The 15,261-nt window shown below is 40.6% G+C and overlaps 1 protein-coding gene across 2 annotated transcripts; it reads right to left on the bottom strand.

The window, feature by feature from the left end:
• Positions 1 to 45: 45 nt before the first annotated feature.
• On the bottom strand, positions 46 to 14,984 carry kdm2ab (lysine (K)-specific demethylase 2Ab). Of its 2 annotated transcripts, none has more exons than XM_031754436.2 (23): positions 14,771 to 14,984; positions 14,311 to 14,352; positions 11,728 to 11,866; positions 11,462 to 11,540; positions 11,329 to 11,375; positions 10,544 to 10,722; positions 10,235 to 10,341; positions 9,978 to 10,071; positions 9,085 to 9,238; positions 8,853 to 8,968; positions 7,229 to 7,355; positions 6,838 to 7,112; positions 6,643 to 6,720; positions 6,171 to 6,431; positions 5,649 to 5,777; positions 5,434 to 5,520; positions 5,053 to 5,280; positions 4,816 to 4,845; positions 3,583 to 4,619; positions 2,727 to 2,890; positions 2,138 to 2,284; positions 1,746 to 1,961; positions 46 to 1,654 (listed from the first exon to the last, which is right to left on the bottom strand). In XM_031754436.2, exons 2-23 carry the CDS (start codon positions 14,344 to 14,346, stop codon positions 1,473 to 1,475), a joined length of 3,912 nt encoding a protein of 1,303 aa, XP_031610296.1. In that variant the 5' UTR covers positions 14,347 to 14,352; positions 14,771 to 14,984; the 3' UTR covers positions 46 to 1,472. The 2 variants fall into 2 exon arrangements, with proteins under 2 accessions (XP_031610296.1, XP_031610226.1); XM_031754366.2 differs by lacking the exon at positions 14,771 to 14,984 and adding an exon at positions 14,539 to 14,719.
• Positions 14,985 to 15,261: the final 277 nt, after the last annotated feature.

Raw genomic sequence — 15,261 nt, 5'->3', positions numbered from 1 at the left:
TTCCCCACTTTCAGCTAAACAGAAATCACGAAACTCAGCCATTGTTTATCATTCTTTTATTTTTTTTTCTTGAAAAATAACACAAATAACATAAAGTGAAAAAGGCTTCTGAAAATAATTACAATGCTACAGGTTCCCCGTTTTGATAATCTAAAAGAGGAAAAACACATTTACACAAAAGTATACATTTATATTCTTATATTCATTTTTAAGGGATATGGCCAGGAGGAGCAGTCTGGGAGGAGACCTTTGATATAGAGCCATAACACTAAAAGGGAACAAAGAAATGAGCAGAGCCCCCACCTCCTTAAACAAAACATCTCTACACTGAATCTGACAAAGTCATGTGAAAAGTAGATGGTCACATTTTTTCCTCTCTTTTTATTTGTAAATGAAAGCAAAACGAGTGTATCAAAGACAGGTGGGGAGCGGTTTCATCTAGAATAGTTTTGCTCTAAATGTTGTCTCTGTACAAAAACAAAGCAAAAGGAGTTTGGAAATTATAGCACCTGAAGTCTAACGTTTGAAAATGCACCATTTATCTGACACCTTATCCTTGGCTCGTCCCCTACACTTAATGCAACCTGCCCTTTTGTTGGGGTGAGGTCTTGTTGCCATGTTGATTGCCTACTCACACTTTTAACTTTCTTACACACTTACCATCCATGTACACCATACAACTGGACTTATGTCGCACCCAGTGACTTACAAAGCTGAATAAACATCTGGTAAACATAGGTCATTCCTGTAGCTCACGTTTCCCAAGTCTGACATCGAAGTCCTTTCACCTTTAGTTTACTTTTTTTTGTTTGTTTGTTTTTTAAGTATCAAAGCATAGCTGTTGTGCATGAAGCGTAAGTCATCAAACAACTGAACAGAAAAAGATATTAATATGCTTGAAGCACCCAAAAGTAGCTGAAATCAGTTAAGTCCAACAAAACAATGCATGTTTGTTCTGCGGATGAAACTCAAAGTCTCTGCTTATTTTTCTCAAGGCAGAAAGCTTGTGATGACAGTCATGACTGGCTCTGTCCAAAGAAGAGTTGATGACTTTGATATCCACAGGATGTATAGTCTAATACAGCTTTTAATTGCCTGCATTTTCCCACTTACGGCAATTTAAAAAAAAAAAAAAAAAAAAAAAAAAAAAGATGTCTTCTCCACTCACCATGAAGTCCCAAAAGAACAGCAAAATAGCTCCTGAGTCCTTTTTTTCCTTTTTAAGTACATGGCAAAATAAAATATACTGAAAAGAAGCATTGTTCCAGCTGTGACATGCCATTTGCCCCCCCTCCCAACAACACCAGTCAAGCGAGCCCTCCCAGTTTAGACCCCACCCTTCCTTTACGTGGCACAGGTGCTTGAGCTTCCCTGCCTCTCTCTGTCCTTTGTGTCGCATAGATTCACATCAGGATCCACTCCCTCTGCTTTTGCATCCCAAATCACGTCTGCAGCGAGAGAAGGCGAGCCGCTTAGGATATCCGCTGGATCAGTTTTTCGTCCGATAGGCAGTAGAGTGTGTTGACCGACAGCTCAGAGATGAACGCCTCACAGGCCTTGCGGGAGACGCCTTTACAGCCTCGTAGGTCAAGCAGCATGATGCAAGAGAGGCGGCGGAGATACTTTAGACACGTATCTGTCAGTTTACTGCAGCCTGGAAAAGAAAAGTGAAAACATTTATCTCCAGTTGAATAAAACTTCCCAGAAATGCTGTCCAGTCTATTTACTTCCCAACAGTTTCCTACCTCCCAGGTTGAGTTCTGTGAGTGTGTTTCGCGTGGACGAACCCACTGCAGTCAGCAGATTGATGGAGTGGTCGGTGAGACTGTTGCAGTGGGACAGATCCAGTTTTGTTAAATGGGGCATGTGGCGGATCACCAGACGCAGAGTGGAGTCGCTAATGTCCAAACCTGCTAGCCGCAAACACTGCATGGACCGCAACTGACTTCGATTGTCACAGCCTGGACCAGAGATGAAAGAAAACAAGCAGAGACATTCTGTAAATTTGGTAAAGGAAAGGGAGAAAGTAAAACGAAAAGAAAGAAAAAGGAAGGGAAAGGAAACTATACCAAATCTATTACTAGATAATGCACATCTTATGATCAGTTTGTACCCTCTGAGGCTACCCTTTCCTTACCTGGGGGAGTGACTAGATCCCTGATCTGAGCATCTTTGACGGCATCCGCATATCGCAGATCGAGTGAACGGAGGAGAGGGCAACCAGAGGAGCACAGAGCTGAAACAGAGGACCAGGAACAGCCTGCCAGCATCAGATCCTTCAGCCCTGTAAAATGGATAAGATTTAAATAGTGTTTAATGTCATACAATCTAAAAATTGAGTCCCCCTTTTATGGTATAGCGCTTTACTAGTCCCTAAGCACCCCAAAGCGCTTTACACAACCAGTCATCCACCCATTCGCACACACACTCACACACTGGTGATGGCAAGCTACATTGTAGCCACAGCCACCCTGGGGCGCACTGACAGAGGAGAGGCTGCCGGACACTGGCGCCACCGGGCCCTCTGACCACCACCGGGTGAAGTGTTTTGCCCAACGACACAACGACCGAGACTGTCCAAGCCGGGGCTCGAACCGGCAACCTTCCGATTACAAGGCGAACTCCCAACTCTTAAGCCACGATCACCTTATGTGTTAATATTGTTAATAAATCTACATTGTCCCTTTTAGAATTCAATAATCCTGGAAGAAAACTTGAGTGTGTACCAGGCAGGCGGTCAATGAGCCAGCTGAGCTGTTTTTTAGAGATGTTGGTCCAGGAGAGGTTGAGTGTGACCGGCTGTCTCTTTATGATGCCCGTCAAGGCCTGAGGAGTAATCGTGCGCTTGATGCTTAGGTCAATCCGCGCCCAGAGCCGCTTGTCTAAACACCTACAGACAAAAAGAGATACATAAAGAACATATCCGACATTTGTAGATATATGGGTCAGCGATACAGTCTAAATAAACCATCTTTTAGGCTTTCAATAGGGCTCACTGGGCCTTTTAACAAATACAAATCAAAGTGGTCTGAATTGATTTTAAAGACTGAAATCCAACTGAATCTCACTAAAATCTTTTTAACATTTAAAAAGAAGTAGAAGCAAAATTATCCTGCCTCTACAACATGAAATAGAGATGACCCACAAGACAGCCCCAGTTAAACATACCTCGAACGTGTGATTCAAAGCTGTAGTCTGGCATAATTTAACAACTTAAAGAAAGGTCCAGATTCAGAATTATCATAAATATCAGATAAAAATGCTGAGATCCTGAGGTGATCAGCCAGGTAACAGTCATCACTTTGCTGAAGTACAAAAACTAAAAGTCCAGTAGGGTTTGTAAAGCTCTCTTAAAACTGTGAAGCTTCTCTTTATCTGAATGCAGAGACCAGCTATAGAGGCCACATTAACCAGAGAACAAGCCATCATTTGTAGCCGGCACAAGTAACGTCAGTGATTTGTCATTTAAATTGGGTAGAATGGGCCTGAACGCGTATGTTTTACTTTCCTTTTTATAAGTGTAGCGAAACAAAAAACCCTTTAAGGAGATGTGTTAGTGAAGTTTCAGGGAAGAGGTCTTACCATTTGTACCAGTTCTTGCAGACTGCCATGCAGACGCAGAGATCTGCACGATTTAAGTAGCGGAAGACAGACACCCACACCTCTCTCTCACAACTTGGGTTATTCCCGACACTCCCCCTTTCTGCTTCGCCCCCTCCTTCCTGCAGGGCAGACAGAGGGACGCGGAGATGGGGAAGCTCAGAAGATGAAGAGGAGGAAGCTCCATTGTTCAGTTTGGCTGGCCTGCTCAGTCTCATTCTTTTTGAGGCCTCAAGTCTCTCTGAGTGGGAAGTGCGAGTGCCAGTGTGTCCACTGCGAGTCTGCGGTGGTGTGTGCCTATTTGAGTGCTGATCAGGGCTGCGATTTCTAATGGGGGGTCTGAGGAGGGCTCTGGGCTGGCTGTGTACTGTGGAAGTGGCAGTGTGAGGGGCCACAGCCTCTAATTTGGGGACAATAGCTGACGGGTCCTGTTTGGCTCTGGTTGGCCTTTGGAGTGTGACTTTATTAAGATATGTTGCATCTCTGTCCCCTGTTCTACTTTCCTGCTCCATCTCCTCCTCTTCATCCTCATCTGCTCCATTTTGGTTGGCCATCTCAAACCCGTCCTCTTCTCTTTCTTTGGCTGCCTGTCCTTCCCGCCTCAACTGTGGCTGGTTCTCTTTATCACCTCCCCTCCCGCTGTTCTGCCCACTCTCCTCTTCTTCGTCGTCGTCACTGCTGCTGCTGTTGGTGCTGCTGCTGCTGCTGTCCTCACTGTCCTCTTCCAAATCTGCGTGGCTCTGACCACCTCTGATGCCTTTTCCTGCCCCTCCTCCCCGCAGCCTCACACCTCGTCCTCTCCCCCTGCGGGGCTCTCCTTTGGGTGCAAGCACTAAACCATGGGAAGGCTGCTGCTGCTCAAAGGACTCGGTCCCTACTGGATTGCTGTGGTAAGAGGACCCATTCGCCCAGGTGGAACCCTGACCTCTGCCTTGAGGTAGTCTGCTCGCTGGAGAGCGCAGACGAGGCAGCACCCTGGAGCCCAGCAGCCTCGGGGAATGAGCTAAAGACGACGATTTCTGTTTAGAGGGAAAAGGCAAAGAACAATAAGACATGACATGTTTCAGACACCAAATCCAATGCTAGAAAAAGGTTGTGCAGAATTGTGTCATTTAGCTGCAGATATAAAACAATGAAAAGTTGATAAAATACTTCACAACTGCAACAGTTTCAAATGCAATACAGAATAACTGCAGAAATAAGTGCACCACTTACTGTTAACATTTTGGCCCGATCCAGTTTCAGCTGCAATAAAAAGAAGAGATGTAGGGAAGTATCAGCTACAGAAAAAACTAATCTATGAATAGATAAAGTGTTAGATTAGCATTTTAAGTCAGAGACAGTTTCTCTAAACAGGTGTTTCAGTTGAAAAAACAAAAAAGAAAACAAAATCAGCAGCAACTAAAATAAATCCAAATCAATGTGAAACAAACTTAAGTATCCCCAGCTTACCCTCTTTTTATATCTGAGCTGAAGCTCAGTTGCTCGTTTGCGGCTCTGTTGATGCTGTAGTAGCAGTTTCTGAGAAGGCGGTGGTGCTGTTGGCCGGCCTTGGGGTCTGCTACGTTTCGCTGGACCCGCCTCTTCACCGACACCAATTCCTTCCCTGTATGAAAGTTTGGACTGTGGCAAGGAGGTTGAGCCTTCTGACTCCTCTTCACTTTCCTCATCGCTGGAAGACTGATGTGGGAGTGTCATTATTAATTTGTGCATCAACATCAACTATAAGGCAACAGGAAGTGGCTGATAAACAAAGGAAAAACCATGTCCGAAAGAATGAACCAGTTAAAGCAATAAGGAACCAAAGTAAATGTAAGAAATACATGTAAGCACCTCTGATGCTGAATCTTTTCCTTGGTAACATTTGGGACACTCCCAACAGCTCGGTAAGTCCTTATTGATCTTCCCCTCACCAGGTTCCTGAAACGCAACAGGTAAATGTTTGAATTGGAAACTACACAACCTGATCACAAATGCAAAAAGCATCAATGCAATAACTGTGTAATGTGCTTAATTTACACCCTACACAAGATCAGAAGCAGACGCACCTTAATGCATTGTCGATGGGCGATTTGTGAACACACAGAGCACTCCATGAGGGTGTGAGTGCTTGGATTCGCTTCATCCGACTCCCCCTCTCCACATATGGCACATCGTGCTGTGTTCGGTAAGGCAGGCTAGGTGGTGGACAAAATAAAGCCCGAAATTTTACATATAATGCTGACAGGACATTTGTTAAGCCTTGATTATACTTTCAGTGTCTATGAGTCGGCAAGGGTCAGAGTGATGTAACTTTTGGCATTAGATTGTAAGTGAGAGGGTCCCAAACACATCTGCCCGTTTTTTTTTTTGTTTTTTTTTTTAACTTAGCTGTCGGGTCTTCAGCAACTGAGTATAATCAAAACTTTACAATGATTCTCCAGTTCAGTTTGTCAAAACGCTTTAGAGTAAGAAGCTTCATTAAAAAGTATGTTTTAACAGTTTTCAGTGTTTCTTCTGCATGCATTTATAGGTGCACAGCATCATTTGGTTCAGCGTATATAAATACAAGGATGGGTATGAAATCTTACTGCTAGACACTGTCGCATGATGCAGCTCTTCTTCATGCGTCCAGGTCCACCGAACTTCCTCATGTCATGGCAGTACTGGCAATTGCCACACTCCTTTCTGCAGCAGGCAGCACAGCGTTTGCACCTCACCCGTCTCCGTCTCAAGGCGGAGATGGAAGACCGTTTGGTGGCCTTCTGACCCAGAGGTTTGTGGAGGGTGGGACCCAAGCGAGGACGGTAAAGAACAGGTGGAGGAGGAATGGGAGGCTGGTACCATGATGGCTTCATACACAACACCAGCAGGCAAGGGGTAGAAAAAGCATGTTATGATTGAGTCCCACAAACATCAGGCAGATGATTAAAAATATATTTTTATTAAAGTTAAAAATGTAGCAATCTTTTAATACAAGTCCAAAAGGCTAAAACAAATCTGTTCACAGAAGCATTCTCCCATGTACTCCCAGCAAGCTTAGAAAAATAGTTCACTACTCACCCTTTCAGGCCATCTGACAATGGGCTCTCCAGTGTAGGCTAGCTTAGGGCTGTCATCGGCGCACTCTGTCAGAACAGCCTAGACAAAAAATATGGAAATGAAAGATGAGTATCTGGTCTAAATATATTAAATACTTATGTAGAGCACTGACTACATTCTAAGTTAATCAACACAAGGAACTTTGGTGACACTAACCCTCATGTCCTCAAGCAGGCCTGCAGCATTTGCAATTCCTTCAGGGACACACTTTTTGTGGCTTGGCAGCTCCTCCAGTTTTCCTAAAAGGTTCCACAGTCCTTCCAGCTCAAAGGGGGTCAGCACGGGCCGGGGTTTGCAAACTTGGATTGGTTTTTCTTCTTCGGCATCTTCCTCCTTGATCTTGATATCCTCATTTTCATCATCACTGTCATCTCCATTGGAAGCACCATTACCAGTGTAGGCATTGTTTTCGAGGTCAGCTGGTGTTAAGCCTTAAAAAGAGGAAGCATGTACTGTTTAAAGTTAAAGTAAGTGATAAACAAATGTTTGTGTTCTGTAGGATATGGGGGGAGCACAGAGGTCTTTGTCTGAGTACATTTATCCTTACCTATACCAAGGGAGTACTTCTTGAACTCAGGGGTGAGGTGCGAGATGTCGGTCAGACAGTAAAGGTATCTCTCCAGGACGTACCAGCACATCTCATAGTAAAACGGGTACCTGAACTTTGCTGGCACCTAGGGGATGTTGATAAAAGCAGACCAGGAAAAACTGTTAAATCTTATATAATAATGATATATTTATGTCTGCATTTCTGTTCCATAACCCCCCCCTAGTGGTTCAATCTTTATGAATCTTGGCCCATAAACTACCTCGGGTACCAAGACTAATAACATCAATATGGTGGTTGATGCAAATATTCACAGCAAGTAAAACACTGCCGTTTCTTTTTCTGCATATTTGTATGCAGAACCTGCGTGATTGAGGCCGGTTTGTAAGATACGCCATTTATACGCAGGTAAATACAATGTCCAAAGAAACACGATGGACATAAAAGCAACCAAGTAGTCGTGTTGAACAACGGGTATGTCAATTCATTTGTTTGAGCTAAAGTGTTGCCTTGCTTTTTCAATTATTTCTGTCTTCGTTACCATTTCTATTACAATTAAAAACTCCTATTATTGATTATAAAGAGAAGGTTAAAGTGTTTGACCTGTAACAAAATGTTGATAATGCCCTTTCCTCTTTAAGAAACCATGTAAAGGTTCATTTTAAACACTGCTCAAAATCATATTTAACCCTTATTTAGTAGTAATTAAACTATTTGTGCTTATAATTATAGGTAGATCAACATTTACAAATAACAGAAACCATATGTATAACAATCAATGTAAATAGATGACAACAATATGAGCCATACTACATACAGGATGGGGACATTGATATTCCATGTGTTCTTATAGGAACATGTAGGAAGTTACATGCTTTTAATGCATATACAATAGTTTCAAATTGTTAGTAATGAAATGTCTTTTTTAAAATTCTCAGCTGCACCTATGTAAGTATTTTTTTTATGTTTTTTGTTTTGTTTAACAACTACTGTCAGGCACCACAAAAAGAAGCATTTGTCACAAGGTAGCTGTGGTTTTCACTTCTTCTTAGAAATAAATAGAAGAAATGGTGTCACTGCAGACACAGCAGTAAAGATACAAGTTGAACACCTGCTTGTGTGGGCTAACCCAGCCTGATACCTAACCTGTGTTATAGCTAAATTTAATAAAAGAAAGGAAAGGAAAATTGACATAGTCTGAAAATAAACTTCATATTTTATATAGCTAGTTTTGATTTCATCTACCAGTTAAAGTCACAGCATCTCCAATTTTTTATATATACAAAAATCTCTCAGACAATTTGAGGCCTAGTTTTTCATTTCGGACTTTTAAATGACCTGTAGTACCCCTGTAAGCGGGCTACAACTGTGTGGATAGTGCTTTACAACCCCTGGATTCATATCCAAGAACCAAAAGATGCATGTTTCAATTTCGAGAAAATGACAGTACTGGGATCAGATTTCTACAGTGGGAATACCTGAAAAGGTACAAAATTTTTTTTTAGACTTGTCTTTTCCCCCCCTTATAATTTCCACACAGCCCTGAATCATGTATTACATTACTCTAAAATCTCAAATGATTTATAAAGACGTTTAAACACTGAGCTGTTTAACTGCTGCTCACCCGTGTGCGATCCTCAATGGTGTAGATGTTGAGCTGCATCGGGATGTTAAAGCTGTGGAGGAAATTCCCCCCAAACACCAATGTGTCCTCTGGTGTGTACACAGCATGGATCCACCCTACACCATGTTAAACACAGGATGCTTGTTTACATGTGTGAGAGGCTTATAGACGAGGATAGAGACAATGTATGTAACTGTATGTACTAATGCTATTACTCTATTACAGAACAGACCTGATGGGATGATGAAAGTGTTGCCTTGGTGGAGCTCTATCCTTTGACAGTCATGGCATTTATCCCCCAAGAAGATGTCTCCCTGTTTTCCTGATAAAACCCAGTTCTCATACATCTCCAGGTTCTGTGGTGTGGGTGGAATCAGCCAGAACACCTGTAGGGGGGGAAAGTAAATCTTAGTTAGAATTTGCAATGCATGCCAACTAAATAATTTGATCTTCCCTCTAGTTTGCTAACAAGAATTTAATTTATTAAAGGAACTGACATGCACTCATAAAAATGTCCCCATCCGTATTTACAGCATGTTAACAGGAAGTGTGATAACATAAGATCATACGTTGATTTATTCTGAAAGCAAGACTGAAGAAAAGGGCTGTCCCAGATTAACTTTTTACCCAGCTGTTACAGGCACTGCTGAAAGAGTCTCTGTAAACACAGCAGCCTACCTGGATTTTTTTAAATACAAAAGCTACAATTGTTAAGTTAGCTAATGTACCTTTACTATTATGTTCAGAATTCCTACACACTTGTATCCATTTCAGAAATAGCTCCAACTTATCATTTGCAGTAACCTAAATGTTTGCATCTTCAGTAAAACACACCTTTCTTCTCCATCTTGCTTATTCTCCTTTAATGCCTGACACCAAATTTCTCTCAATGGTAAAGGCTATAAAGTGAGAAACAAATTCTCCTTCTGGAAACCCACTGTGAGTGCAGAGATGCACAAATAGCTCCTCTGCTGCACGTGGGCCTCATAGTTAGCATTGCAACTGTGCAATACCAGCCCACATCGATATTGAAATGTGTCTGTTAAAGCTACCAAAGTTAACAACTATTCTGATGGACACCTTGTTAAATCTACAGTTCTTGTGCGGTGTGACATTCAGACTGACCTTTCCTCCTCTCAGAATGTGGTACCAGACAGAAGTGCCTCCAAAGTCAATGTGGAAATCTGTGAAGCAGCCCTGCACACTCATGAGACAGTACCTGAGAGACATGAAGGCATCATTGAAAATCATAAACAAGATTTAAATGTTAACAGAAGCAGGCATACAGATTAGCTAGCTTACATTTGCATTGATATAGGAGAGGGACATGATGGTGGTTTCTCTACAGCACAGGAAATGTTAAATGTTGTTCGTTTACTCACTTCTGTACTTTGGGATAATGCATGTCTATGATGGCATTGGTGGAGTCCCTCTGCCTCTCCTTGAGATGACGGGGCCACATGTTGTCCACCCAGTCAATAAGGTCCACCTGTGGAATACAGAAGTACACATTTAAATTCTCAGCACCAATCCCGAGACTATTCTGAGGAATGGCACTACTTTCTGCTTAACACATCACAGTTGGTCAATAACTAAAGGTGAAGTTACGTTTCTTTTTTTCCCCCCCAAACAGTTGCTTCAACAAGTGCAGTTTCTGTAAACGTGATGTGGAAAACTGTGCCAACTCTCACCGAAGCAGGCCGTTTCACCAGGTTTTCCAGTCTGGTGTGACTGAACTCTAGACTGATGACGTTGTAGAGTTTTTCTCTTTCTGATGGTGGCGTCTCATAGTATCGTCGCCACTGAGCCATCGACATCTCAATTCCTTTCTGGGTGTTCACATCCATAACATCTAGAATACGTCGACTACCTGTAAGCACATTAATGTCAACTGAGATCATTGCAATCAAATCCAAATTTGACAGCTTAATAATCGTAAGTTACATTGTAACTCACCAAGTTATAATGAATATTTTGTGACCTTTCCTCCATTTTTTCCAACATGCACAAATGTTTTGAAACAACAACAAAAAAAAAAAAAACAAAAACAAAAACTATAACCATCAACTACTACGCTATGGAGCCACAATGAGCAGAACAGTGCACAAATTAAAAATCAACTCTTCCGTGCTCTGTGGGGCTGTTACAATACAAGAATTTCAATCTTTATACTGATCACCAGGAAAATACTCCATACTATTTTCTAGACCATGGGTGCAAAAAATTAAAAAAATCAAATCAAGGGGCATTTTTAAAAAAAGATTAGAACAATAACAATGATATTAGTAACAACAATATTTTTAAATTGAACAATGCAGTGCAAAAACATTTTACAATTATAAATATATCATTATAAAGTGTAATTATATTTTAAGATTCCATCTGGCAGTGTCATAGTGACATGGCTCTAGATTTTTCTTGCCGATAAAATGCCGAGAAATTGCTTCCTCTGAATGGGGATAAAATAGGAACTTACCAACAAACAACTTGACATCACTCACGCTAAAATCAGGATCTGGCATTCTGTAAGAGAGGTAATAATTTCACTATTACTTTTCTTTGGTGGAAGACACAGTGCAAAGAGTTTTCTAATGAAATCAGTCCCTTACTGCATGCCAAGGCCATCAGTAGTCTTGAAGATAATGGGGTCCCTGAGTCCTTCCCTCTGGATGTATTCAAATGTGAATTCTAAAAAAAAAAAAAAAGACACATATCAAAAACAAAACAAAAAGCCCCAAGGTACAAGATTTGTAGATAGCCTCTTACAAAAAACAACACGTCAACTCATCTCACAGAGTTCTAGGTATAATCACAAAAGGTTCTGTTTAAAAAAAAGAAAGAAAAAAAAAAGGAAATCTCAGTACACTCGTCTCACCTTCACCCTCCATGTGTTTGATCAAGTCACTGCCGAATCTCCCACATTCCAGCTTTTCATCCAGGTCAAACATTCGTTTTCCTTCAATTTCATCATCGGAGATTCCATCGTCCTGATAGCGGCGCTGTGTTCGCGTACGCTGAAGACAAAGAAAGGTTTACAGTTAGCAAGTCTGTGCCATCCAAACTCTTAGAAATAGCTCAGGGTTTATTTTCACAAAAATTTCAGGACCTTTAAATAAAATTTTAACTTCACAGAATGAAAAAAATAGACATGTTTGTTAATTTAGCATTTTATTCCTTTTATCTTGATATGGCAAAAAAAAAAAACCCTGCTCACAAACACCAAACAAATGAATACAATACAAAAAAAAAACATATTTACAGTTCTTATTTGAAAGCTACATATTCACTGTATAAGACAAAGTAATCAATTACAGACACTGCACAAAAACCCATTTAGCAAAATTTATTTTTAAAATACAACATACATGTAACGTAGCTCTAATGTCCCCATTCATTTTGAGATCAGCGACTACAGATAATATATATAATTTCTAAGGATTTAAATATTTTAAAAGTAACTTCCAAACACTATATAGATGTTGATAATCCTGGTACTCTAGGCAGTTTACATAGTAACCTTCATCCAGATTGGTTAACGCATAGAAGAGAAGTTAGCGAACAGACATACATACATACACTATATCTATTATAGTAAGATGTACTCTGTGGGCTTGTCACTCAGAAAAATATAAATTATATTGAGGTAAAAATTTGTACGGCTTCATAAATTATGCGACACAAACCAAGAATTACAGCTACGCACAAAAGCCATCCACCAAGAAGAACAACCGGACTTTCCAGTATTTCCCAGCTTCATGACCTTAACTTCACTGTCTCAACCTCTCAAACCAAGGTCCCAAAATTGCAGTTTACCAAACAGTTTCCAATGCATAAAGAGCAAATAAAAAAGGTGCCGTTTTGTCACAAAACCCCAGCAAAACTCTCAGTTATGAGGGGGAAACCCCTGTCAGCATAGCCACACTGGCCGAGGTCTGGTAAAGGTTATTGATAAAGCCTGTGAGGACTGTGATCAATCAACAGTGTATTGTGAACCTGGTGGAGTTTTGTATCATAAGCTTAATCGTTTACAAATGTGGTACAAGTGGGTATTTAACTATGTGCATGGTTACTACACAACAATAACTCAAAGAACAAACACAGTTTGACACCATGAGTTAAATACTCATAGAAAATAAAGAAAGAAATGTTTGAAATTTTTAGAAAATACAAAATGTAACAAAAAGAATTTAGACTTTAGCCTAGTTTCCACAAATTTTATCACATATACTAAAGGTATCTTATTTATAATAATCAGCTGATGCTGAGGAGATCTGGTTGGAGGCACACACACTTAGGTTTGACAAAATGGGGATAGAAATAACTGAGAGCTGGATAAATTAAATTTGCTTGAGAGGAAAACCACTGAAAACCAGCTGTATATTGCAACAATATACTTAACCATTATCTCACTAACAACTGGATTACCTTTTGGCATCAAGCTAAATTTTATTATAGGCGTTTAACGGGACTTTAGACCTATACCACAACAATTTTTTAAGAAAAGAAAGAAACTGAAACTGGCAATATAAAAGCTTTAAGCAAAGAGCTGGATAGATGTAAACCAATCCAAATTCATCACTCAGTCAGACACAAAATCAGTTCATCTGGGAAACAAACAGTATTACAGTATTACAAAAGCAGGGGTTAATCTGCTACACAGTGCCCCCCTTTAACTCCCCTCCTGCCATTCACCCTATGCAGCACTGCTTGGCAAGACAGATGGATGAAGCACACGAATACTCTTCTCAGATCTCCCCACCCCCATCTCTACACCACAAATGTAGTATTATTTAAGATATAATGGTCCTTACTTTCAAAGGACACACCGTCCCTATTATTATTAAACTAAACCAAGGTAATATTACCAAAGCTTCCAGATAAAGCAATAAAAGAAGCAAGCAGAATTAATAAAGATAGTATTAAGCAACCACTTTACGTGTTCTTTTATTAGGTTTTCGTGCAATAAAAATAATAATCACACATGGCAAGAAGTCTTTTTAATAACATAAATATATATAAATAAATATTGAGCCTCTGCCCCAGTAATAACAGGAATCAGCTGGTGTAATGTTTTGAGTACAAACCGCAGACGGTAAGCTTGGAGTTTATTGCTTTACAACGACAGGGAAGGGGGTGAAACAGGGTCACAGCACAAATGCTGTCAGTTTAAACACTGAACTTGACCTTTTCCTGAACCCAGAGCCTTTACACAGGTTCACTGCCGTTATCATTATCATTAGGGTGCCACACAAAACAAAAAAAATGGGACCATTACCGTGAACACAATGTGCCAAAAAAAAAGAGAAAAGAAAAGCAGGCCGTCCTAAAGAAAACACATTAGCTCTCATTCACTAAATCGCTTATTGTCCATTAAAAACCCACATTAAAAACGAAGAAGTTGCCTTGTTAACATAAAACAACGATTCCGGGTATTTAACAGTTGGGTGAAGTTACTTACCAGGCGCTTGCTGTACCGTGTATGAGAATCCTCCATTATTCTCTGGAAGCGAAACAAAAGTTTCTGGTCACACAGATGAAATATCCAACCACTGTCCAAGTATTTTAGTTTGTTTTTACACCCAGTGGGACAGAAACACACCCCCTCACATCCAGATAGCCCTGCTAGCGTTAGCCAACAGTGTTACTGTAGCCAGCAAGCTACGGTTAGCACAGCACATATAATTACCAACATAAACGTTCATCTCGCGTCATTCTATGACGATAACTGCCTATAAGAGCAGCTTCATTTTAACACAAATACCAGGAACCACCGTCTCCATTTTCTTCCGTTTTTTAACTGGCCTTATCGGCTAGCGTAAACTAGCTCAGTTGGCAAGCCCTTTCTTGAGTCGTCTGCTATCGCTAGCTAGCTATCGTTAGCCTCTGTACACGGTAGTTGTAAGCTTCTTTATCATTACCTCCGCGATTTAACTCCTTTTAGTCGAAGCGGTCACAGTAATGCTTCCCAACTAGAGCGTCCAAAACCTCCCAGTAAAGTTTCTCCCCATGTTATGGGATAACAGCTGTGTATATTGTTATGTTTATTATTGTGCGATAAAGTTAGAACGGTTCGAAGCCAAGAGACGCCATTTCCAGCTAGTCAAAAAACATACACACGAAACGGAAAAAAAGGAAAACGCTCAGGACCCACCCCTATTTACTCCACTGCTCCGAGAAATTAGCATGTAGGCGCTCTCATTGGCCACACAGTGTGTCACTTAGACCAGATTAGCATATGTTAACATACAAGTATGTTTAGTTTGTCTGTTCCGGTGTGACCGCTCACCGGTAAATTAATATTTTACATAAAACAAATACTGCTAGTATTTTAGAATTAAAATTAGTATTAAGAGCATTTTATATTATTAGACACAAGAAAGTGTCTATTTTTTTGTTACCGGATCTCTAC

The sequence above is a fragment of the Oreochromis aureus genome, linkage group 2 (assembly GCF_013358895.1).
Source record: "Oreochromis aureus strain Israel breed Guangdong linkage group 2, ZZ_aureus, whole genome shotgun sequence".
Taxonomy (NCBI): Eukaryota; Metazoa; Chordata; class Actinopteri; order Cichliformes; family Cichlidae; genus Oreochromis; species Oreochromis aureus.
The sequence above is the reverse complement of the archived record's forward strand: the minus strand, read 5'-3'. Positions and strand labels throughout refer to the sequence as shown.